The 26,044-nt window shown below is 37.1% G+C and overlaps 2 protein-coding genes and 1 pseudogene across 2 annotated transcripts in view; all 3 read left to right on the top strand.

Annotated features, from left to right (window-relative positions):
* tkv (thickveins) overlaps positions 1-26,044 on the top strand; it is a 929,476-nt gene that overhangs the window by 338,457 nt on the left and 564,975 nt on the right. The window lies entirely within an intron of this gene.
* On the top strand, positions 1,119-2,224 carry LOC137242677 (uncharacterized). Its single transcript, XM_067769937.1, has 3 exons — positions 1,119-1,203; positions 1,281-1,458; positions 1,525-2,224. Coding segments are annotated over exons 1-3 (642 nt in total). The 5' UTR covers positions 1,119-1,201; the 3' UTR covers positions 1,987-2,224.
* LOC137241827 (protein toll-like) lies at positions 8,174-12,196 on the top strand (annotated as a pseudogene).

Here is a 26,044-nt window from a genome sequence, read left to right as displayed (position 1 = left end):
TCATAGAGATCGGTGGTATATATATTATATACCCCATATAAACTGTAATTTTTGCCCCTTTTTTACGGCTAGAAGCTTCAAAATTCATCAGATTTCATCAAATAGTTACGTTTACGTCATATATTGTCGAAATACGGGATTCGTCATAGTTTTTACACGCAGACAACAAAAAACCTGAAACTTTACGTCCTCACACAAAGTACCTACCTATTTTTTATTTTATATTTATCTTAAAAATCGTATAGATATGTAGATCTGTTCACTATATATTTCTTATCTTATACATCCGATTATTCGGAGATTACGAACGGGATAAGATTATTCTTCAGCCCTATTCATGAAAGGTATGAATTCTTCGGCACAGCCCAAGACAGTCCCGTTCTTACTTGTTTTCTTTTATTCCAAGGGTTTCACAAATTTTCAGAGGGATTTAGCAATTTTAATGTCACACAGGTATGGATAAATTTCGAGTAATAATAAGGGTTTTTTTTATAACGCGAGCTCGAAAAAAACGCGCCAAATAGCTAAACAAATTCATTATTGCAAAACCATACAGATGGTTACTTTTTTTAGCTGCTTTGACATATCTACTTCTAGCGCAGTATGTTTTTGACACTCAACCAGAGAATTACAAAAACAAAATACATGAAATGCGTGTTTGTTTGTATGTATGTCACCCTGCCGCCGCACTGTTCTTTTGTTATTTTTGTTTATCTGCCCATTCTTATGTTCATTTCATTCGCTCGTTCACAATAGTGCCCTATTTTTGAATATGCAACACTATACAACACTATCAATCAGGTCGACAATTACCTAAGCGGTTTCAGTTGCCAACTCAATCGATTACTTTTTATTGTTTCTTTCCATGCAATTCGGTAAGCTAGCTAGTGTTTTAATTGTAATAGTTTGCAACGAAATACGGCTAATATAAAAGGACACACAAACCCGATCTGTCAACTCACGGATGGGGTTGCCAGAGCGGCGAAGTGTGAACTGTTATACTATAGTAGATATAAATATAGGCCCCTATTATGAGCATTTTTCGATCTTCGATCTTCGCTGGCTATCGAACATCGAAAATCGAAATTGAAATCGGTATTATGACACTTCACATCTGTCGAAATTTTCGTTGTGTATCTAAACTTCAATCGAACAAGGTTTTGTTGACGACGCCGAACGAATTGAATGAAAATTGTTTAAAATGTAAGTTTTTTGTATTTTGTTTCTACTTTTTTGGTACCCAATAGTAACTTTATACTATTTTTATCAATTTTGTATAGGTCGAAAGTGGTGAGTACAAAACAACAGCTGGAAAGACTGATTTCATTAATGGAGGAAAATCCCGTGATAGCAAAAGGAATTTGCACAAAAGTCCAATCTACAAAAAGGTGGGAAGAGATAACAGCGGTGCTTAACTGCCTGGGACCACCCGTAAGAGAGACAAAGAAGTGGATGAAGGTAAACTAAGGAACCATAGATGTCCTTTCAGCATAAAAAAAAATGTTTTTTTTTTTGTCGTTTTAGGTGTGGGCTGACATGAAGTCGAAAAAGAAAATGTCGGAGAACATGGTGGAATATCGCGCAACTGGTGGTGGGCCAAACAGACTGAATGCATATACGCACGCAGAAGAGGCTATAATGGGCTTACTACAGCTTCACACCAGCGTAGATCCACCTGGAGAAGAGCATGGGCTAAATGCAAATGAGGTCGTCGAGTGTGAAGTTAGCATGAATGAGGAGCGATTGGATGATGATAATACAGAACCTATTGAAGATTTGGAGGTAAGCGAGCATAGTGTTGCTGTTGTCGAGGAAAGGCCATGGAGAAATACCAGAAGAAGATGTAGCAGAACGGAACGGTTAAAGTTATTGGAAGAGCAAACCAGTGATCAAAAAAGGTTCCATAAAGAAATGCTCGAAACTCTAAAAGAGATAAAAAAAGTGCAATGGAGACTGAAAAATATGCGGAAAGGACATATGCGTTGAAATATTATTATAAGAAACAAATGTTAAAATTAAAAAAAGAGAAGCTTGAATTGTACAAGCTTCAAATGCAAAAATAGAATTCCACTCCGCGCTATATCTGTAATATGACCTGAATTATGTTTTGTGTTAACGAATAAATTGAAACTGAAGTGATATTTTTTTACCTAGTTTAGAATAGAATTAAGCTTAGCTTTTAAGTATTATAAATGAATTTACCAAATATTTTTTTAGTCTAAGTATGTATATACACACATGAATTGAAAACGAAGAATATAAGTGCATATACATAAAAATATATTTATAGGAATAATAGTTTTATATTTCAATAAAACTGATTGACTACAAAGTTTTTAATATTTGATTTCTGATTTCTTCTGCTTCTGAGTTCATGGTTGCTTCGATTTCGGCGAGTGTGATATCATGGTCGTGCTCCTCATCTGAAAGTTCTTCTACAGAAATGTATACTTTGTAAAACTTGCAAATATTGTGCAAAGCTGCACACACGTTTATAATTTTTGTTGCTTTTTCTGGTGTGTAGTGAAGGGCTCTTGCCTGCAACAAGCACCCAAACCTATTTTTTAAGACTCCAATTGTTCGCTCTATGATATTTCTACCTTTCGCATGCTGTGTGTTGTAAATACGTTGTGCAGATCCATCTTCAGTATTTCTGAACGGCGTCAGTAAGTATGGCTTTAATGCATATCCAGCATCACCTGCAAGGGCAAATTTATGTTTTATATGAATACATTTAATCTATATGTAAAAAAAGCATATACCAAGAAGCCAGGTGTTGCGAGTACCATCTTGATGTTGCTGTTCCAAATGTGATTTCAATGCCGACATACTGAACAACATAGAATCATGTGTTGCTCCCGGATATTTTGCATTTATGTACCGTATACTCATGGAATGGTCGCAAACCTTAAAACATATAAAGATAAATATTTATGCATTTACAACCTGTAATTAATATCACATTGGTATACTTACAATCATGGCATTAATGCTGTAGAATCCTTTTCTGTTGTAGCACAAATGTTGTAGTTCTTTTTTGGGAGCAACAATTTTAATATGCGTACCGTCAACACAGCCAATAATCCCTGGAATTCTGCTAATGTTAAAGAAATACAATTTAGCTTGTTGCAGTTCAGCTTCGTCGTAATTGAACTTTATCCATCGTTGACAAAGAGAGTTTTCCAATACATTTAACACCTCTGATAGCACCACAGACACCGTGGGTTGTGCCAGTCCGAGTGTATTCTCGTTCCCAATGCTCAATTGGTAGGATCCCTGAGCACAAAATCTGAGAAATGTGGCCAATTTTAGAATGGTTGGTATAGATTTAGCTCTTGAGCATTGCTGCAGAATATTGTCTGTACTGGACAGCAAGTCCATGAAAGCTTCCTTAGACAGCCTGAAGTTTTTGATAAATCTATAAACAAAACTTTCACTATTACACATTCAATGACTTGTTTAAAACGCTACTTACGCTGCGGAATTCATTTCTAAAGGATTGGAAGCATCCCTCAATAGTTTTCTACTTCTGGCTAATTCCAATATGCTTTCCTCCTCATCTGACGAATCATCGAACCAAAATTCCGTTGAAGTCATGTTTTTATATGTCAAGGCTTTTTTTTTGTGTTAATTTTTAGGTTTATTTATATTTTCTTTACTTTTTTGCACTTTTGCTTGTTTATTATTTTTGTTTCACAGCTGATAGAAATAAGCTATTGTGAATAATTGAAACGAACGAAATTCACAATGACGCTAGTCTTCATCGAACGCGCGTCATAATACCAAATGAAAATTCGTTCGATGAACTCGTTCGACCACAGTCGAAGATCGAATTTGTCTCATAATAGGGGCCATAGATATAATTTATGGATTTAACGTAATTCATGAGTCTTAAATATAATAGCTATACATCAAATGGTAATGTATAAAAAGGTTCAATTTACATATATATATATATCTATATATGTAACTTAGTTACATTAGTTATAAATAAGGTACATGTTCAAATTCAATATAAAAAAATTCAGGTAAAATTCAAGTTTTGTTTTTTAATTAGAATATGTTGATGCAGTTGGCTGTTGGTGACTGTAATAGTCGCTCAGCCATCGATGAAGATATAAAACCGGTTAACCGTCAATATTTTTTTGTCTACAATATGGATATCAAAAACGATAAGAACGTTAGTTTTAAAATATTATTTTTGTACACTCTTCCGCGAAATTTAGTATTTCTTGAAAAAGCGGCATATGTTGTCACTTTCAATAATGTTCGCTGCTTACTACACCTTACCTTTAATAATAGTATATTATGGTGGGATGACGAGATTTGAAAAGGTTCTGAACTGAAAGAAATAAAATTTGTACGGTGCCAACAAAAAAACACACGTTCGAACAAAGTGCAAATATTTCTAATGAGTCAAAAATGAGCTACGCTACTTTAGGTGCTCATAATTTAGATAAGACTCACATTAAATTTATGCACACATGGGGAATTTCCGTTGTCAAAACTACACCCTGTTCGAATTTCATAGCTGCACCTCAGTGCCTTAAAGTTTCGCAGACTAAATAACAAGGAAGTGAAAATTTGCACTGGAAAAAGCATCCGGTCCGATTGTCAATGATACAAAATAAATACACATATGTTGCAGGGTTAGCAGAGTTAAAGGTTTGGTGGATTTGCATATGTCCTATACCAAAAAAAACAAGTAAGGAAGGCTAAGTTCGGGTGTAACCGAACATTACATACTCAGTTGAGAGCTATGGAGACAAAAGGAAAATCACCATGTAGGAAAATGAACCTAGGGTAACCCTGGAATGTGGTTGTATGACATGTGTATCAAATGGAAGGTATTAAAGAGTATTTTAAGAGAGAGTAGGCCATAGTTCTATGGATGGACGCCATTTAGGGATATCGCCATAAAGGTGGACCAGGGCTGACTCTAGAATTTGTTTGTACGATATGGGTATCAAACGAAAGGTGTTACTGAGCATTTTAAGAGGGAGTGGGCATGAGGTCTATAGGTGGACGCCTTTTCAAGATATCGTCATTAGGGTGGGCCAGGGGTGACTCTAGGATGTGTTTGTACGATATGGGTATCAAACGAAAGGTGCTACTGAGCATTTTAAGAGGGAGTGGGCATTAGGTCTATAGGTGGACGCCTTTTCGAGATATCGCCATTAGGGTGGGCCAGGGGTGACTCTAGAATATTTTTACGATATGGGTATCAAACGAAAGGTGTTACTAAGCATTTTAAGAGGGAGTGGGCATTAGGTCTATAGGTGGACGCCTTTTCGAGATATCGTCATTAGGGTGGGCCAGGGGTGACTCTAGGATGTGTTTGTACGATATGGGTATCAAACGAAAGGTGTTACTGAGCATTTTAAGAGGGAGTGGGCATTAGCTCTATAGGTGGACGCCGTTTCGAGATATCGCCATTAGGGTGGGCCAGGGGTGACTCTAGAATGTTTGTACGATATGGGTATCAAACGAAAGGTGTTACTGAGCATTTTAAGAGGGAGTGGGCATTAGGTCTATAGGTGGACGCCTTTTCGAGATATCGCCATTAGGGTGGACCAGGGGTGACTCTAGAATATTTGTACGATATGGGTATCAAACGAAAGGTGTTACTGAGCATTTTAGGAGGGAGTGGGCATTAGGTCTATAGGTGGATGCCTTTTCGAGATATCGCCATTAGGGTGGGCCAGGGGTGACTCTAGAATATTTGTACGATATGGGTATCAAACGAAAGGTGTTACTAAGCATTTTAAGAGGGAGTGGGCATTAGGTCTATAGGTGGACGCCTTTTCGAGATATCGCCATTAGGGTGGGCCAGGGTGACTCTAGAATGTGTTTGTACGATATGGGTATCAAATGAAAGGTGGTAATGAGTATTTTAAAAGGGAGTAATCCTTAGTTCTATAGGTGGACGCCTTTTCGAGATATCGCCATAAAGGTGGACCAAGGGTGACTCTAGAATGTTTGTACGATATGGGTATCAAACGAAAAGTGTTACTGAGCATTTTAAGAGGGAGTGGGCATTAGGTCTATAGGTGGACGCCTTTTCGAGATATCGCCATTAGGGTGGGCCAGGGGTGACTCTAGAATGCGTTTGTACGATATGGGTATCAAATGAAAGGTGGTAATGAGTATTTTAAAAGGGAGTAATACTTAGTTCTATAGGTGGACGCCTTTTCGAGATATCGCCATTAGGGTGGGCCAGGGGTGACTATAGAATATTTGTACGATATGGGTATCAAACGAAAGGTGTTACTGAGCATTTTAAGAGGGAGTGGGCATTAGGTCTATAGGTGGACGCCTTTTCGAGATATCGCCATTAGGGTGGGCCAGGGTGACTCTAGAATATTTGTACGATATGGGTATCAAACGAAAGGTGTTACTAAGCATTTTAAGAGGGAGTGGACATTAGGTCTATAGGTGGACGCCTTTTCGAGATATCGCCATTAGGGTGGGCCAGGGGTGACTCTAGAATGTTTGTACGATATGGGTATCAAACGAAAGGTGTTACTGAGCATTTCAAGAGGGAGTGGGTATTAGGTCTATAGGTGGACGCCTTTTCGAGATATCGCCATTAGGGTGGGCCAGGGGTGACTCTAGAATGTGTTTGTACGATATGGATATCAAATTAAAGGTATTAATGAGGGTTTTAAAAGCGAGTGGCCCTTAGATGTATATGTGAAGGCGTTCTCGCGATATCGACTAAAATGTGGACCAGGTGATCCAGAAAATCATCTGTCGGGTACTGCTAATTTATTTATATATGCAATACCACTAACAGTATTCCTGCCAAGATTCCAAGGGCTGTTGATTTCGCCTTGTAGAACTTTTTCATTTTCTTCTACTTAATATGGTAGGTGTCACACCCATTTTACAAAGTTTTTTCCAAAGTCATATTTTGCGTCAATAAACCAATCCAGTTACCATGTTTCATCCCTTTTTTCGTATTTGGTATAGAGTTATGGCATTTTTTTCATTTTTCGTAATTTTCGATATCGATAAAGTAGGCGTGGTTATGGTCGAATTTCGGCCATTTTTTATACTAAGATAAAGTGAGTTCAGATAAGTACGTGGGCTAAGTTTAGTAAAGATATATCGGTTTTTGCTCAAGTTATTGTGTTAACGGCCGAGCGGAAGGACAGATGGTGGACTGTGTATAAAAACTGGGCGTGGCTTCCACCGATTTCGCCCATTTTCACAGGGATCCACGACCATTTTGAAATTTTCTTTTATTTTTGTATTTTGTTGCATCATATCATTACTGGAGTTGAATTTTGACTTAATTTACTTATATACAGTAAAGATATTAAATTTTTTGTTAAAATTTGAATTAAAAAAATTTTTTTTTAAAAAGTGGGCGTGTTCATCCAATTTTGCTAATTTTTATTTAGCACATATATAGTAATAGTAGTAACGTTCCTGCCAAATTTCATCATGATATCTTCAACGACTGCCAAATTACAGCTTGCAAAACTTTTAAATTACCTTCTTGTAAAAGTGGGCAGTGCCACGCCCATTGTCCAAAATCTTACTAATTTTCTATTCTGCGTCATAACGTCAACCCATCTACCAAGTTTCATCGCTTTAACCGCCTTTGGCAATGAATTATCGCATTTTTTCGATTTTTCGAAATTTTCGATATCGAAAAAGTGGGCGTGGTTATAGTCCGATATCGTTCATTTTAAATAGCGATCTGAGATGAGTGCCCAGGAATCTACATACTAAATTTCATCAAGATACCTCAAAATTTACTCAAGTTATCGTGTTAACGGACAGACGGACGGACGGACGGACGGACGGAAGGACATGGCTTAATCAAATTTTTTTTCGATACTGATGATTTTGATATATGGAATTCTATATCTATCTCGATTCCTTTATACCTGTACAACCAACCGTTATCCAATCAAAGTTAATATACTCTGTGAGCTCTGCTCAACTGAGTATAGTATAAAAAAAACCGATATATCGCTTTTTGAATAGCATTTTTGCATCAACTTTTCGCTTGTTTGGTAATTTTCTAAGTCCTTTTAAAGTGAACAAGTCTTTACGCTAATTATAATATTTTGTATGTATGTGTCTATATTTGCCTATAGGAATAAAAATTCTTCCTGGTTACAAAGATGCCAGCGGAAGTGGGAAAGGATAATAAGGAAAACTCACTGGGTCGATTGGTGTACTCCTTGGCGCTTTGTGCTCTCATGCAATATATAAACGCATCTACGGAACTACAACAAACAAGCGGAATCACACCGCTCTCTTCAAAAAATGGAAGTCACAATGATAATTGCCAATATAGAAATAAATCGATAGACTTCAGATACGACTATATATATTGGTTAATCGCAAAGTACTCTAATGAGAGCCGTATTGAAAAATATTTAACAGAACACGAGTACAATGCTTCATTCTTTATAACATGCAGAGTGCAACCGAAAGATATGAAAAATTTTCAGGAGACATTCACTAAACAAATTAACATTAACCACGCAGCCAATTCTACCGCACTTGAAATTTATATAAAGCATATTCTGCAAATGAAAAATTGTTCGAGGTACTATTTCGCTCTCTAAGTGATTTGAGGGGCCTCAAGTTGAATCTGGACATCATAGAAAGCAGGGTCATATTACCAATCAATAGCTTTCGCACGCTTAATAAACTACAACAACTGCATATAAAATTATTTAATAGAAAAAAATTGTGCAATTTAACCAGCAGACATTTACAAAACTTGACCAAATTCAAATACCTGAATTTGAATTATAATGATATGATGGAGCTTGATTCCGATCTCTTCCACGCGCTGCATGAAATGGATTTCTTGAAATTGCGCAGAAATAGCTTGCGAGGTCTAGCTTCTTATTTGTTTGTAGCGCAGAGAAAACTCGTTCATTTGGATTTGGGTGAAAATCTGCTGGAATTTTTGCCAACTGAATTGTTCGCGAACACGCCGCTACTTAGTGAATTGCTGCTCGATAATAATCGATTATATGAGGTGGGAAATATGTTGACAGCTCTGAAGCCTTTAGATAATCTATTCATGCTTCGTTTAAGACGTAATCAATTTGCGAGCGTAACGCATGGCACTGAGACGCTAATAGCGTGCATCAAGAACTTGAATAATAGCATTTACGAACAATACGAGGATTATTGGAAGGAGTTAAATGATGGGTATTATCCATTGTCAAGACTCGATCTCTCCCATAATAATTTATCGTACTTTAATTTCGATTGGATACCAACAGAAAAGCCTATTTGCAATTTACAAATTTACCTCAACAATAATAGACTTAATCACTTTCACGCGCTAAGAAATCGCAACTTTGTTCCGCAACAGTGTACGCCAGAATTAGATCTAAGTTGAAATCTATTTCACTGCGATTGCCAATTAGCTTGGATTTATAGAACAAAAATAGTTGCACAAAATTTGTCTTGCCACTCACCTATTGATATGAAAGGAGCTTATGTGGGCGAGCTAACCAGTACAGAAATATGCCTATGGGATCCGGTTTTTTGCCCTACGATGTGTACTTGTGCGCCCGCTGCCAATAATGTCGACGACTCCGCCGCGCTTGTCATTAATTGCACAAACACAGATATGAACGCTGGCTCAATGCAGGTGCCGCGTCCCGAGCAAGTGAGACTCACACAAACTACGCTCTATATTGAACGCTACAATCTAGCAGAGCTTCCGCTAAACACATCCATCGGTTATCCGAATGTGACTCGTCTATATGCTCTAGACAATAATATCACTACCATAAGCGTCTCACATCTGCCACCCACTTTATTGTTATTGGATTTGCGTGGTAATAATTTGGAACTCTTCAGTGTTGATTTTCTCACCAAGTATTTGAATGAGAGCTCACATTTGCAAGCACTCTATTTCTCCCGTAATCCGTGGCTGAGTAATTGTCAGTCTATGCCTTTTCTGCTTACTCTAAGAGTGCATCGCACCCGCATACCGGATTTTGAACAACTTTTTTGCGCTAATCCCCCGAGCCGCTCATGAGCGTTGATCCAATTGCTATATGTCGTGAACCTCCTAATGTTTTATTAATGTTACTTTTTCTCGCACTGATTGCACTCTTACTACTCCTTTCAACTACACTCTATTACAAATATAACATCGAAGTAAAAGTTTGGTTGTATGCGCATAATATATTTGTATCATGTATCAATGAAGAAGAGTTGGATAAAAATAAACAAATGGGACAGAATACAAGAAACAACAAAAATTCCAAAGAAAAGATTTCAAGAAATCCTGGACTTTTGTCTCAAAGACAACAATTATTTTAAGTGCAATAACAAATTATACTTCCAAACATTTGGAATGCCAATGGGCAATCCCCTCTCCCCAACCATTGCGGACATTGTTATGGACGAACTACTTGACAACACCATCTCGGAGCTGAAACAACACTACAATATTGACATCAAATTTATCAACAAATATGTAGACGACATTTTTGCAATAACAAAACGAAGCGACACGAACAAGATTCTAGAGACACTTAACAAATATCATCCAAAACTCAAGTTTACAATAGAAATGGAGGAAAACGAAAGCATCCCCTTTATTGATGTCCGTATACATAGAGACAAAAACAATATAATTCTGAACTGGTACTCTAAACCCACCTCCTCTGGACGTCTGATCAACTATTTCTCTTCCCAACCTAGGAAATATAAAATCAACACAGCGAAAAATTTAATTAGTAAAATATTGACAATAAGCCATAGAAAATTCCACGAAACTAACATAGAAAAAATATACAACATATTAAAAAGCAACAACTACCCAGTGCAATTGATACGCGAACTGATCACACAAGAGAAAATAATAACAGGAGAACAGAAAACGAAGCAACAAAACCCAGAAACATCTAATGTGTCAAAAAAATATTATAGCGTCACATACATACCAAAACTCAGCGAGAACTTTGATCAGAAAATATTAAAGCAACAAAATATTACGCTTGCATACAAATCGAATGCAACAATATCCAGCATTTATACGAAAATGAAAAGCCCAATAGAAAAACAACAACAAAGCAACGTTGTTTATGAAATAAAATGCAAAGGCAACGACGACGAACGCTGTGATAAAGTGTATATCGGAACAACAAAAAGAGCATTAGGCGTCCGCTTAGCCGAACATGAATCGGATATAAAGAAGCAAAAACAAAGCACAGCCTTAGCTCAACACATTTTAAGTAGTGGCCACGCAGCTGACTTTACCAACACCAGAATCATCGACAAAGAAAAGAGAGAAATAACGCGATACACATTAGAGAGTCTAAGAATATTACAAAGAAGGAAGGAGACGATAAACAAAAAAGAGGACACCGATAATATAGCTTCAGCTTATTTGTTATGCATAAGAAAATGAACAGCAATTTAGTTTAGACAAGACTACCACAAGAAGTGGTACTGATGGTACTAGTTTTAAGCTCTAATATAATTGTTTAATATTGTAGTGAGTATTGCGAAAATGCAAGTGCATTTATTTCTTCTGTTTGTGCGAATGTATAATTGATATATGTCTTTTGTTTTTTAAAAATAAACAGAGTTGCCCCTGATGATGCTGAAATTTGTCAGCGAAACGTTGGGCAGAATGGTGAATTGAATTCTTTCATTTGCACCAAAATAAATGGATCAGCCAAGCCTGAAATAATTCATATAAATAAACGATGTTGATGCCTTCATTTCGTATTCTCATGAACAAAGTCAATATGTATGCGATGTATTGCTGCCGGGTTTTGAGCAGTGACAACCCTCCTTTCGTCTGTGTGTTCATGAGCGCAACTGGCTTGCTGGCGCTTGTATACCCGATCAAATTGTGAAGTCCGTAGAGCAATCGCGTCACACGATTTTCGTTGTTTCACAAGATTTTATCGAATCAAATTGGGCTCGTTTAGAGTTTCGCATAGCGTACCAGATCGCGCTGGATGAGGGACGTGCGCGCATTATTGTCATAAAGTATGGCGAACTGCCGAACTTTGAACGCTTGGATAAAGAGTTGCAGGCATATTTAAGATTTAACACATATTTAGATATGAACGATTCAAGATTTTGTCAAAAGTTGAGATATGCAATGCCGCATAAAAACAGGTCGGAAGAAGAGCCCGGTATGGTAATGGTGCGACGTAGAGTTTATGTTCCTGATGAAATGGAATAATAATAAAGAATAATAATAATAAAAGTTTAATCTTCGTGTATATTTGTGTATTATTTCTTCACAGATTTTGTGAGACTAAAAACTTTGCCTCGTTCTTTTTTCTGAGCCAGGGTCGACTTTGAAGGGCTTCAGCCAATGCACGATTTGAACTAAAGAAATCTGTAGGTACTGCTAATTCGATTTTGGTTTTAATCAGCCGCTCCGTAATTGGGAATTATGGATTGTCTACTACTGTGATCATCTCCAATTCTCCTTTTTTAAAGACAATTATTTCAGAAAAAAAAAAAATTGTTGTATGCCGACTCCAAACGGCGGCTGCAGCAGATATGTTGAAACTGAGAAGCGTTTCATGGCAGAAGTATACTTGGAGTGTTTGTGACGAAGCCGCTTAACATTTTTTTTTTTTCAATTGAAAAAACTTATGTATTTAAAAATGTTTTGTTTTGCCCACGATTTGAGCCCAAACCCAATATTTAGACTTAAGCAATAATATAATAAGGGTATTCAGAATTTTGTATATTTGATTTTAGAAACGTTGCTATAGCAAATGAAAGCTAAAGGTCGTGAACAATTTTTTTTATTCTCAATTTTCTCTTTGCATATTTTGTTTTGTTTTGTTTTGACAGTTGTAGATTTGCTATTCAATATTGAAAAAATAAACTACGGCTTTGATGTTGCGTATTTGCCATGACGTAGCAAATGCATAGATGTGTATTTTGTAAGTGTATTGCAAAAAAAAAACGCTACACAAATTGCCTATGCATTGATGCTCTAGGCCAGGGATGGGCCCATTTTCAGTTCCTAAATCAGTTTCCGTGCCAACGAGTGCTTGGTGGGACGTTTGTGTGTTTTAGGGTGTTAGGGGAGTAAAAAAATATATTGGAAGTACGCTCCGCATCAAACGATATTCATCGCAAGAAGGTTGAGGAAACACTGAAAAACTGAAATAAAAATATTCTCTCTCAACCTCGAAAACCAATTCCCAAACTATGTTGCAATAGTACGAAAATAAAAACATCCCTTTTTTGGTAAGAAATACGAAAAACGGAATAACCATAGACTGAATTCGACTTAAGCAGCACATTATTGACATTCATTTCGCCTTCACATAAATTTAATTATATGCATGCCGATTCATTTTGCAATATATACATAAAAGTATTTCAAAATGTATGTTTAAAGTAGTAGCGGAAGTAGTAGTAGAAAAAAAAAGGTACTAATGCGCGTTTCGTATACAATCGTGGGAAAACGAAACCCTTTTCAGACTTGTTGGCAGTGTTGCCGTGAGCCTAGAAAGAAATGTACATATCAGTTTACATATAAAAAAAAGGTACCAATCGCATAAACAACGACTAATTTTACCAGTTTTATTATGAACATAACTGCTTTAATTTATAAATTTCAAATTAAGGAGGAATTTTCAAATTTCTTCAGCTCACATACATACATCGTTTAATCCACACTGCAAAAATTTTTGGAGCATTTGTTGCATGTGTGTTTAATTTACGGCAACCATTTTTCTAATTTTAAAACTTGCTTTGTTTATGATTTGAATCATAAAGGAACATTCAAAATTACAACTGAAAATTCAGTTCGAGTTGTGATTCACAAAAGCGACATTACATATTTGTGGCCTTTAGTGCGAGCGAAGCCGCCGGTAAAGGCTACTTTATCCTAACACGCTTAATAATTTGAACATAATAAAGCGCCAAATACACGACACCAACATTTCCGCGAACATTCCGCAATCTTGTTCGCAGCTTTGGCCATACACCATACGAACTTTTGGCCGAACATTAGTTCTCTTTCAGACAGCGATGAATACGGACAACAATTGTGCTGCAACAATATTGCTCGCTGTGGCAATTAAGCGTAAAAAAAAGAGAGAAGATCGCAAAAAAAGAATTTGGTGCAAAGAATGGTTTAAAAAACGAGCAGTTCTTGGACAAAGTGAGCTTATTAAAGAACTGGAATTCACGTCACAAAATCATTTTAAAAAATACGTTCGTATGAGCAAGGCAACATTTGACCAACTTTTACAAAAAATTTTGCCACTCATAACGAAACGGGATACAATAATGAGAGAAGAGATTCCCCCTCATCACCGCCTTGCTTTAACTTTGCGCTTTCTAGCTAGTGGCAATAGCTTTGCAGACTTAAAATTTTTGACAGCAATTGCGCCCCAAACTACTTATTTTTTTCATACTCAGTTGAGCAGAGCTCACAGATTATATTAAGTTTGATTGCATAACGGTTGGTTGTACAGGTATAAAGGAATCGAGATATATATAGACTTCCATATATCAAAACATCAGGATCGAAAAAAAATTTGATTGAGCCATGTCCGTCCGTCCGTTAACACGATAACTTGAGTAAATTTTGAGGTATCTTGATGAAATTTGGTATGTAGGTTCCTGAGCACTCATTTCAGATCGCTATTTAAAATGAACGATATCGGACTATAACCACGCCCACTTTTTCGATATCGAAAATTTCGAAAAACCGAAAAAGTGCAATAATTCATTACCAAAGATAGATAAAGCGATGAAAATTGGTAGGTGAGTTGAATTTATGACGCAGAATCGAAAATTAGTAAAATTTTGGACAATGGTCGTGGCACCGCCCACTTTTAAAAGAAGGTAATTTAAAACTTTTGCAAGCTGTAATTTGGCAGTCGTTAAAGATATCGTGATGAAATTTGGCAGGAACGTTACTCCTATTACTATATGTGCGCTTAATAAAAATTAGCAAAATCGGAGAAGGACCACGCCCACTTTTAAAAAAAAAATTTTTAAAGTAAAATTTTAACAAAAAATTTAATATAAATTATATAAATTATGTCAACATTCAACTCTAGTAATGATATGGTGCAACAAAATACAAAAATAAAAGACAATTTCAAAATGGGCGTGGCTCCGCCCTTTTTCATTTAATTTGTCTAGGATACTTTTAATGCCATAAGTCGAACAAAAATTTACCAATCCTTGTGAAATTTGGTAGAGGCTTAGATTCTAGGACGATAACTGTTTTCTGTGAAAAAGGGCGAAATCGGTTGAAGCCACGCCCAGTTTTTATACACAGTCGACCGTCTGTCCTTCCGCTCGGCCGTTAACACCATAACTTGAGCAAAAATCGATATATCTCTACTAAACTCAGTTCACGTACTTATCTGAACTCACTTTGTATTGGTGTAAAAAATGGCCGAAATCCGACTATGACCACGCCCACTTTTTCGATTTCGAAAATTACGAAAAATGAAGAAAATGCCATAATTATATACCAAATACGAAAAAAGGGATGAAACATGGTATTTGGATTGGTTTATTGACGCAAAATATAACTTTAGAAAAAAACTTGGTAAAATGGGTGTCACACCTACCATATTAAGTAGAAGAAAATGAAAAAGTTTTGCAGGGCGAAATCAAAACCCTTGGAATCTTGGAAGGAATACTGTTCGTGGTATTACATATATAAATAAATTAGCGGTACCCGACAGATGCAGTTCTGGATCACCCTGGTCCACATTTTGGTCGATAACTCGAAAACGCCTTCACATATACAACTAAGGGGTACTCCCTTTTAAAACCCTCATTAATACATTTAATTTGATACCCATATCGTACAAACACATTCTAGAGTCACCCCAGGTCCACGTTTATGGCGATATCTCGAAAAGGCGTCCACATATAGAACTAAGGCCCACTCCTTTTTAAAATACTCATTAACACCTTTCATTTGATACCCATATCGTACAAACAAATTCTAGAGTCACCCCTGGCCCACCTTTATGGCGATATCTCGAAAAGGCGTCCACCTATAGAACTCAGGCCGACGGTCTTTTAAAATACTCATTAACACCTTTCATTTGATACCCATATCGTACAAACAAATTCTAGAGTCACCCCTGGTCCACCTTTATGGCGATATCTCGAAAAGGCGTCCACCTATAGAACTAAGGCCCACTCCCTTTTAAAATACTCATTAACACCTGTCATTTGATACCCATATAGTACAAACAAATTCCAGAGTCACCCCTGGTCCACCTTTATGGCGATATCTCGAAAAGGCGTCCACATATAGAACTAAGGCCAACGCCCTCTTAAAATACTCATTAACACCTTTCATTTTATACTCATATCGTACAAACAAATTCTAGAGTCACCCCTGATCCATCTTTATAGCGGTATCTCGAAAAGGCGTCCATCTATAGAACTTAGGCCCACGCCCTTTTAAAATACTCATTAATACCTTTCATTTGATACCCATATCGTACAAACATATTCTAGAGTCAGGCCTGGTCCACCTTTATGGCGATATACCTAAATGGCGTCCATCTATAGAACTATAGCCCACTTCCTCTTAAAATAGTCTTTAATACCTTCCATTTGATACACATGTCATACAAACACATTCCAGGGTTACCCTAGGTTCCTTTTACAACATGGTGATTTTCCCTTACTTTGTCTCCACAGCTCTCAACTGAGTATGTAATGTTCGGTTACACCCGAACTTAGCCTTCCTTACTTGTTTATAACTGTATCCTTTGTGGCATCAGGATCTACTTCTTTTAATTTTTCGATTAAAGTCGCATAATCATTATTATTTTTAATTCTATTACAATAATATTTGCTTTTTACTTGCCACAATGATGGCAAAGATTTATACATTTCAATAAATTCATTTAAAATATTTTGATTTTTGGCGAACATTTGCACGAACTGGCAAACACCACCATACACGACAGAAAAGGACGCAGAAACATGACATAACGGGAATGTTCGCGGAAATGTTCGTGTCGTGTATTTGGCGCTTAAGAGCGGTGGCAGCTCTATTTGCCACATATGTATAAGGCCAAATACTCTCTCTTTATCAATCTTATGTGTATTTGTGTATTATTATTCTCTTCCTGTGTTCTTCGCCCCACATAGCTGCACTTGATCGTCCCTCTCCAAGCACTTAAATGTGCAAAGCGTGCCCGTATGAGCAAAAGGCTCATATGAGCCGTTTTGCCCATCGCTGCTCTAGGCCCTTTGCAAAAAATCCTGAACTCTCTTAATATTTTCATAGCATATTTAATTTAATTTTCTTACCCAATATGCGCGCATACTTTAATAAGCTGCCTAATATAGAGCGCTATGAAATTAAGCAGCGATTATGAGGCTATGTAAAAATTGCACGACTCCGCTCGAACAAAAAAAAAAAAAAAACTGGTGTCAATTATTTACGATTTTTTCGAAGCAAAAACGCTTCAATGCAAAGGCCTAAAAATGCGAAAGAATTAAATGATTTAAACATTTGAGTGGACGCACAAATCAATTGCAAAAATATTTTGCACGAGTTTTTGGCTGGTTGATCAAACCAAAATAAGCGAACGTTAACCGACAGGCAAAGAGCAAACAACAACGAGCAGCAGCAAGAAACTTCATGCCACAAATGGTCAAGACCAAAACAACACGGCATATGTAGTAAGGTAATGAGTTGGCATGGCATGGATAACGTAGAATAATAAAAAAATAAAACTAAATTAAATTTTGTCCACGCACCAAAAATGCCAAGTTAACAAGCAAAAAATCCAAAACTGAAATGAAATGAACAAATGACGAGTAAAAATAAGGCAAATGAAAGGAATTTGAACTAAAAATAATGTAAAGTGGAGGGCAAGAAAAAAATCATACAAAACAAATAGTAATAATTATCGATCGAAATAAATAAAATTAAGTTAAGAAAAGACAACAACAAGATTAAACAACAAGTAAGGAAGGCTAAGTTCGGGTGTAACCGAACATTACATACTCAGTTGAGAGCTATGGAGACAAAATAAGGGAAAATCACCATGTATGAAAATGAACCGAGGGTAACCCTAGAATGATTTTGTATAACATGTGTATCAAATGAAAGGTGTTAACGATTACTTAAAACAAAGTGGGCCTTAGTTCTATAGGTGGACGCCTTTTCGAGATATCGCAATAAGGATGGACCAGGTTGACTCTAGAATGTGTTTGTACGATATGGGTATCAAATTAAAAGTATTAATGAGGGTTTTAAGAGGGAGTGGCCCTTAGACAGAAAACATTTACTGTCATAGAATCTATGTCCCTACCAAATTTCACAAGGATTGGTAAATATTTGTTCGACTTATGGCATTAAAAGTATTCTAGACGAATTAAATGAAAAAGGGCGGAGTTACGCCCATTTTGAAATTTTCTTTTATCTTTGTATTTTGTTGCACCATATCATTACTGGAGTCGAATGCTGACATAATTTACTTTTATACTGTAAAGATATTCAGCCCAATCACGCAATCCATCGTAGACTATTTTTTCGGGAAAGTTACGAAATTGCTATCATACAATTCGACCGTGTTTCCGAACGTCTCCGAAAGTAATAAGAAAATTCGAAATTCGTACAGTGGCATCACTGAATTCACACGGAACGGTTGACATATTCGACAGGCTGTCAAAAAAGTTGAGACTAATACCAACTATACGGTTGGCTCATCTGTACAAAAACAAAATATGTTAGTTCAGGGGCCCTATTCAGTAACTATGAGTTTTGAGATGTACATTTTTCTTTCATACAAATTATATGAAGAAAAAGTGTACATTTTAAAACTCACAGTTACTGAATAGGGCCCCAGATGATCAAAATCTGCGTGTTGGTGTTATGCGAATGGAATGGAATGAAAACATAAAACTTAGCAGTTTTTGTATGTAAGACAATGTTGCCAATGTGTTGGTTTCATTAAGGAGTTTGCCATCTCCTTTTGACAATCCGATCGACCATGCAATGACAAAAATAAAATCAGCTGATGAGATGAACCCATCATATAATTGAGCCATGAATAATACGAACTAAAAAAGAAAAAACCCAAAAGAAATGAAATGAAAAATATCACACAAATTGTGTTATACTGTTTTCACACAGACGGCTTATTGAATAATAAAGGCAGTTTTCTACATTAAGACGCTTATTGAGCTCAATCTTCCCTACAAAATTCGAGTCTATTATTATTTCATTAGTAGCTAATCGAATGCCTAATGAAGTCAAAAGCACAATGCAACTCTGTTGGCAGCGTTCCGCTTCCGTTTCCGTTTCTTAGTTTTCAAAGCAAATGTCATTGTATGCATGGCGGAACGATACAAGGTGGCCGCATCGAACAGCTAATTATAACCTTTTTTATTTGATTTGATACATCAACTACCGGCGCAGTACGATTTTGACATTTGTAGGTATGTCAACATGCTCGCACCTTGTATCGTTCCGCCATGATTGTCTGTCTCATCCTTCATACTAATCGAGCAGTTACTTCTGTGTGAAAGCAAAAAATTTACGATTTCATTAGCAGGTGAAATGAGATCATTAAGTTTCTGTGTGAAAACAGTATTAACTAAAAGAGAAATTAAATTGAAATTAAATAAACCCCAAACAAAACAATTCTCAAAAAGTGCAAAGAAATCGCGGACCAAAACTCAGACAAGAAAAAGGTGTCTAAGTTCGGGTGTAACCGAACATTGTATACTCAGCGTGAGCTTCAATTGTACATTTCATTTCAGATAAATTACTTTTCTACATAACACATTTAAAAAATATCTCCCCATTTCCTATACAATAAAATTTGATAATGGAAATAGCATTGATTCAAAACTACTTTTTGCTAAGTTATAGCGTATTATTCTAGTCTACGACCCTTTTAAACTTGTTTTATATCTAAGTTGCCGTTGTTTTATATCTAAGTTGTCTTTAACCGATCCCGTCCATTTTTACTAGAAATGTTTTCTGCTATAAGGAATATATGTACACAATTTCATTACGATATGTTAATTTTTCTTCGAGTTATGGCTCCCGAAACATAGAAAATTGCTTAGTCATAAAAGGGGCGCTGCCACGCCCATTTTTTAAAATTTGAAGTTTTTCCTATTTATTGTTATAAATACACTTGGGAAATGAAATACCATTGATATAAAGCTGTTTTTGGCAAAGATATAGCTTATTTTATGCGTCCACGACCCTTTTAAAAATCTTTCATATAAAAGTGGGCGTGGTCCTTAACCGATGTCGTTAATATTTCTTCAAAGCATTCCCTATAGTAAAGGCAACCTCTCTTACGAATTTTGTTACGATAGGTTTCACGATTTTTGATTTATGATTAATAATATTTGTAAAATTGATTTTATCCCAAGTGGGCGGTGCCACTCCCATTTAAAAAAAATTTTTCAAATTTTGAATCAAGAGTCTCAATATCAGTCCACACGTCAAATTTCAACATTCTAGGTGTATTATTTACTAAATAATCAGGGTTTTTTGTGTTTTCCAAAATGTTTTATATATAAAAAGTGGGCGTGGTTATCATCCGATTTCGCTCATTTTCCATACCAATCTATTCTGGTATGCTCGTGTACCAAATTTGGTGAAGATATCTCAATATTTACTCAAGTTATCGTGTTAACGGACAAACGGACGGACGGACGGACATGGCTCAATCAAATTTTTTTTCGATACTGATGATTTTGATATATGGAAGTCTATATCTATCTCGACTCCTTTATACCTGTACAACCAACCGTTAACCAATCAAAGTTAATATACTCTGTGTGCAAAGCACTCTGAGTATAAAAAAAATCATTTTCGCAGTTAAAATAAACAAATTGCAAAAAAAGCTGATGCTGGAAGGTGAAAAAAGTCACAGAAGCAACATGAAATTACACAACAGATTAGGGAATATCACCTCCGCACACGCTACGCCAGCTGAATAGCGTTGATAAAAACAATGAAAGCAACAAACCAGAAATAAAAATATGCATGAGGATACGAAAGAACAACAGATGAGCGACAATTGGAGAGCCGATCAACAAGCAAAGCCAGCGACTGTAAAGCCGGAGTCATTGGTGCCGTATGTCGTATCGCTGTATCCGTATCCCTAGCGGCACCAATAATCGATTGCATTGATTCTCATAAGGTTGGTCGAATCAGCTGTTAAAAGTTTACCGATACGGTTACCGATAAAGCACCAATGTCTCCAGCTTAAAGCTGCCGGGCAATGCAAAAATTTGCTTGATGGTTACCATAGCAATGGGTAGTTGTGTGCGTATCGGGTGATTGTCGTTTGCCCGGCCACCACACAAGCATAAAGCATCAAGCTCCATTTGCATTGAAAATTCGTAGCGTGCGGACATATACATGTCATCGGATGACGATTTTTTATTGCTTATAAATTTTGCGAATTTTCATAAACATATTTGAACTTTTTTCTAAGAATTTTTTCGAGTATGAAGTTTTGTAGCTTATTCAATTTTAATATAATAAGATGCTAATCTTAAGCCACTAAGAAAATTACCTGATTTTTGGCAATTTTTTGTTTCCATCCGACCTTTGCATTCGTAGGTTTCAATAAACCGCACGTTCTCACAAAACTAACATATTCATGCTTGTCAACCACGTCGGCCACGATCAAATAGACCAGCTGTCAAACGAGAAAATCTAAAAATTTTGATTTTCATCAACGCGAAGCCGACAGCAAATACGTGTGAGCACGACATCGCCCGATAAGCACACAACTACCCGTTGCTATGGTAACCATCAAGCAAATTTGTGCGTTGCCCGGCGGCTTAAGTTTTGCAAGGTAGTGTGGCAAGAAGGGCATACGCTTCCAAATATTCAGTTGTGATTTCAAACGAATTTGATTGTAGTCGCATTGTTGCATGCAACATAAACGTTTTATTTTCTCGATTTGGTTTGTATCCTGTGTTCAGATTTCTACCACTTATGTGGTACATCTACTACACTTTTTCTCAAATATGAAATCTGAGTTGGGACATAGACCCAGTTTAACGATAAAAACATCGCATCCCATCCGGAAGTAGTTCAACAATGCTCCAATCACTATGATATGAGCTTTAGTGAACCTGGTAGCTCCGTCGAGTGCTTGGGATCAACAAATGGACAGAAGTTTCTTGAAACTTGCTATGAGGTGGTGTCGGTCCAAGACCAATTTTATAAAAGTAGACGGCATGTGGTCAGCAGTTTTCGTTAGTCCTTTTTTCAGTTCGTGTTACGAGATTCGCGTGATCGCTATGCTCTGATACCCAGGTTATATATATCGAATAGTAGTTCACGGATCTCCCTCGAGCATAAAGTTTTGAAACCCAGAGATTTAATAGCCACTTGACTGCCCGAGTAGATGTGAAACTAGCATCAATAATAGCCACGGCTGCAAGGAGCGGACAGATTCGAGTTATCCCTAAATATGTTAACTAGATGCCTCAGATGTGTTTTCCACCCTAGTTTTCCCTCAAGGATATATGAGTCATGAAGCTAGGAATGAAATCAAAGCTGCCATTAACTGAACCGCTACCGCTCCCCAAACATTGTCCTCCGAATACATATTTACCATCACTTTAAAAGCCAAATTTTATGTTTTATGGCGTTCTCCACGGATTCTATTCAGTACTGCTCGTTAGTGATTTTTTTCATTAGAAAACTTCTCTAGTGCGTTGCGCAAGAGGATCGATTCCATAGAAGAGCATCGGCTTGACCATCAAATCAGAAACCCAGCGCACAACCCTTAGAGAGGGCCTTCAGTTCAAAGGTACCAAGGTTTCCATAGATCTATCCTCTATATTGTGTTCTCACGCTTCCTTGGTCTAAATTGGCCTCCTCGATAGTCCATTGAACGTTGGAGATTTCAATTTAAAAATGTGCTGAACACATTAGTGAGTTACGAAAACGGCCTTAACCCAGTCATTAAAGCATAAGAGGAGAAAGTAGTGCGCAAGTCCTCATCCACGGCGCAGCATTCATATATGTATAAGTCGTAAATTCACAGAGTCTTTGCGACACGACTAGTTGAGATGTTTCTTCCAACTAAACAATTCACCTCATTTGTGTTCGCGAAAGGCGCTTTCAACAAATGTGAGGCACAACGCTTTGTAATCTGCTCTCAGTAGGGTGGGGCTTAAGGAAAAATAAGGCATTTGAACTCGTCCCACAAAGTGGAATGCTCTCACATTTTCTTTGGCTTATCTCTATTAATTACAGTCCGGGGTTAGGATTGTCACGCTGATGATGTGTAAATCTTAATTAAAGGGGGAATCTTGTTAGTACTAAGTATGTTACGTGCCTTTAAACCCATTTTAAATCTTCATGTTTGGTTCCAAAATGAGATGGAATCGTCGTCCTTGAATATGTCTACGTCATTTAAACTCTCCTATTGAGGGGTTCAAGTAGCAATCCTCGCAGTTTGGCAAGCATTCATTATATTGTGCCACAAAAAAATCATCTGTAGCGACAATTAGCCTGGTAGCTCGCAAGTAGATGCTTAGCAGAAGTAAATGAAGGAATAATTAGCGACATTACCTTAACCTAAGGAAGAGCCAAGTTGCTAAAATTTAAGCAGTCTGTAAAGATACATTTTAAGTTTGAAAGGCTGGCTGTTGGCAGACCATGTCCAAATTAAATTTTGAATCCCCAATTGACAGATTCCGCGTTTTTTGAGAAACAAGTTGATTTGCGGCTGTGACTTCCCAGTCGCTGCGATTTTTATTCGTGACTGAACTTTTGCCGGTAGAGCAATATGATCTAAATCACATCAACAATCATGCTTAACAATATTCACAATCAAAGCCCAATCACAGTTCCTGTCACTGCAATGAGCATCGATCTGTGATTTTTATTGTAAGATATCGCAGGTAGCTAAGTACGAGAGCGTATGCATGGCCCAATATGTATCAATATACGGTGAAGTTGCTGTTTTCTTCGATATATACTAATATTTATTTGCAGCACAAATCACAGGCTCATTAGCTCCTATTATCGCAGGTAATTGTTCATGTAATGACAGCTGTGATCGCCATTATTGGAAAGCGTGATTACGAATGAGGCACAGATGCCGCCATAGTCAGTCATTACTGGCGATTTCTAAAAAAACTGTCGCTGTAATTTACTGTATCGCTTTCAAGCGCGGCGAAAAAAGCACAGATGCATGAATATTTGAGATCAGTGGAATCTTGGCTGAGATAAAGAACCAAATGATCATAATTTTATGAATATGTAGGTAGTTCAATGGGTTGCTGTTGCATGCATCGGTTCAATATTCAGTAATGGTGATTTCTTTTCTACACCAAAATGTCGCCACTTTCAACGGCAAGCATTTATAAGATTCTCACTTCGCCCTGTGAAATTCTAGCCACTTAAAATGTTCAGTACCACCCTGCATGACTTGAAAAGAACAAAAATTGTAACAATTTCTACAAAAAAATGCAGTTCGTGTGGTTGTTCGCTGTTAACTGTGATCGCAAATTGCTTTTGAGTGAGGCATGATGCGACACATACGTACATATATAGCATTCGCTTCAGCTTCGTATTCATAGCATTCGCTTCAGCTTCATGTGATTCATCAGCTAATTGACAGGGATGTGATTCATCAGCTAATTGACAGGGCTGTTTTCAGCACCGTCAATGGCAGCGAGGGCAAGTAATGTTGCATTTTTGGCCATTTTTAGGTGTAGGTTGTTGAGAAAAGATAATGATGCCCTCTATTGAGGCTAAGCTGATTTTACAACAGAACACAACTTTTTGAAGGGTTGCCGTGAAGGCGACATTTTCGTGTAGAAAAGAAAACACCATAAGTTTCGACGAGTTCTACGGCTCTTTAAAAAGCTTTTCCTGCTTGGCAGTTACTCACCCTACCTTTCGCGAATTGAAACTTTCAAGTCCGAACACTGTTAGCATCCGTGATCGGCACAAACGATTGGCGACATGAAATCGAATATTTAAATGGCTTCGGCTTCGTTCAACGTTGGCCGCATATTCACGCCACTAGAGAGATGCAACAATTGATTGCATTTGGCAGCAACAATAAAACCATAAAAGTGTTGGCGAAAATCCGCAAGACAGCGCAAGGATGCATGCATGCGCGTACAACAATAAAGCCAAGTACGTACAAACACAACAACAGCAATAATGAACGATTTGAAAAGGGTACAACATAGTTAACCAGTCGCTTCGATTTCAGCACTAACTAACTGGGATCGCATATACGAAACTGGCGATTGCCAAAATTATATGCAAAAAGCAATGAAAATAAATCGACAGAGGCAATTGCTCATACATAAATAATTTATATATTTTTGTTTATTTTGTCACAAAGCACACAGATCAGTAAAACAAGCCACTCAAAGGCCAGTTTTGACACCAAAACTTTTAAATGCAACCCAAAAAAAAAGAGAAACAAAACCAAATTTACTTATTTGTCTGTACATATGTTTGTTGCTGGATACATAGGGGCCAAATGCAGGAGCACCAACAATATAACAACAAAAATAAATCAACAGCAATGCGCTTACAATGTTGCACAACAACAACAATAAACAAACTTACATGCAACGCGCTGCCACAACACAAATTGTAGTGTTGAACAACATGTTTTTGGGTGTATTCCACTTGTTGTTGTTTCGGCTTTGCGTTTTCGGTGTGGACAATATCAAATCGTTCAGGCTACGTTATCGTTTCGTGCTTCTTCTTGTTGCTGGGTGTGATGTGTTTGGATCTCGGGATGTCGAATTTAATTTGTACACGAGAGATAAGAATTTTCGAATTGCAAGGCTGGAGCGCTCTACATAGCAAGCATGAGAGAAGACTTAGGGTTCATGATGGGCATACTAACTGGATACTGCCTTTTAGCGTTACATGCTTACAAGTTAGGCCTCTTTAGTAACAATACGTTCTGTATTTGTCTACTGCACTTGCTAGCTTAAGGTTCCAGTTGTTAGGGCGGCAGAGTTGCAAGATCTCGAGGCAGCAATTAACAAAGTTCGCGAAAACTTCTAGTATTTGGCAAGAATACGGAGTTAT

Source organism: Eurosta solidaginis, chromosome 2, assembly GCF_040869045.1.
Source record: "Eurosta solidaginis isolate ZX-2024a chromosome 2, ASM4086904v1, whole genome shotgun sequence".
Classification (NCBI taxonomy): Eukaryota; Metazoa; Arthropoda; class Insecta; order Diptera; family Tephritidae; genus Eurosta; species Eurosta solidaginis.
The sequence above is the reverse complement of the archived record's forward strand: the minus strand, read 5'-3'. Positions and strand labels throughout refer to the sequence as shown.

Excerpts from the sequence above, each read along its gene's own strand:
- LOC137242677 (XM_067769937.1), top strand. Across the intron at positions 1,459-1,524 it reads AGACAAAGAAGTGGATGAAG|GTGTGGGCTGACATGAAGTC; the intron begins GTAAACTAAGGA and ends TTGTCGTTTTAG.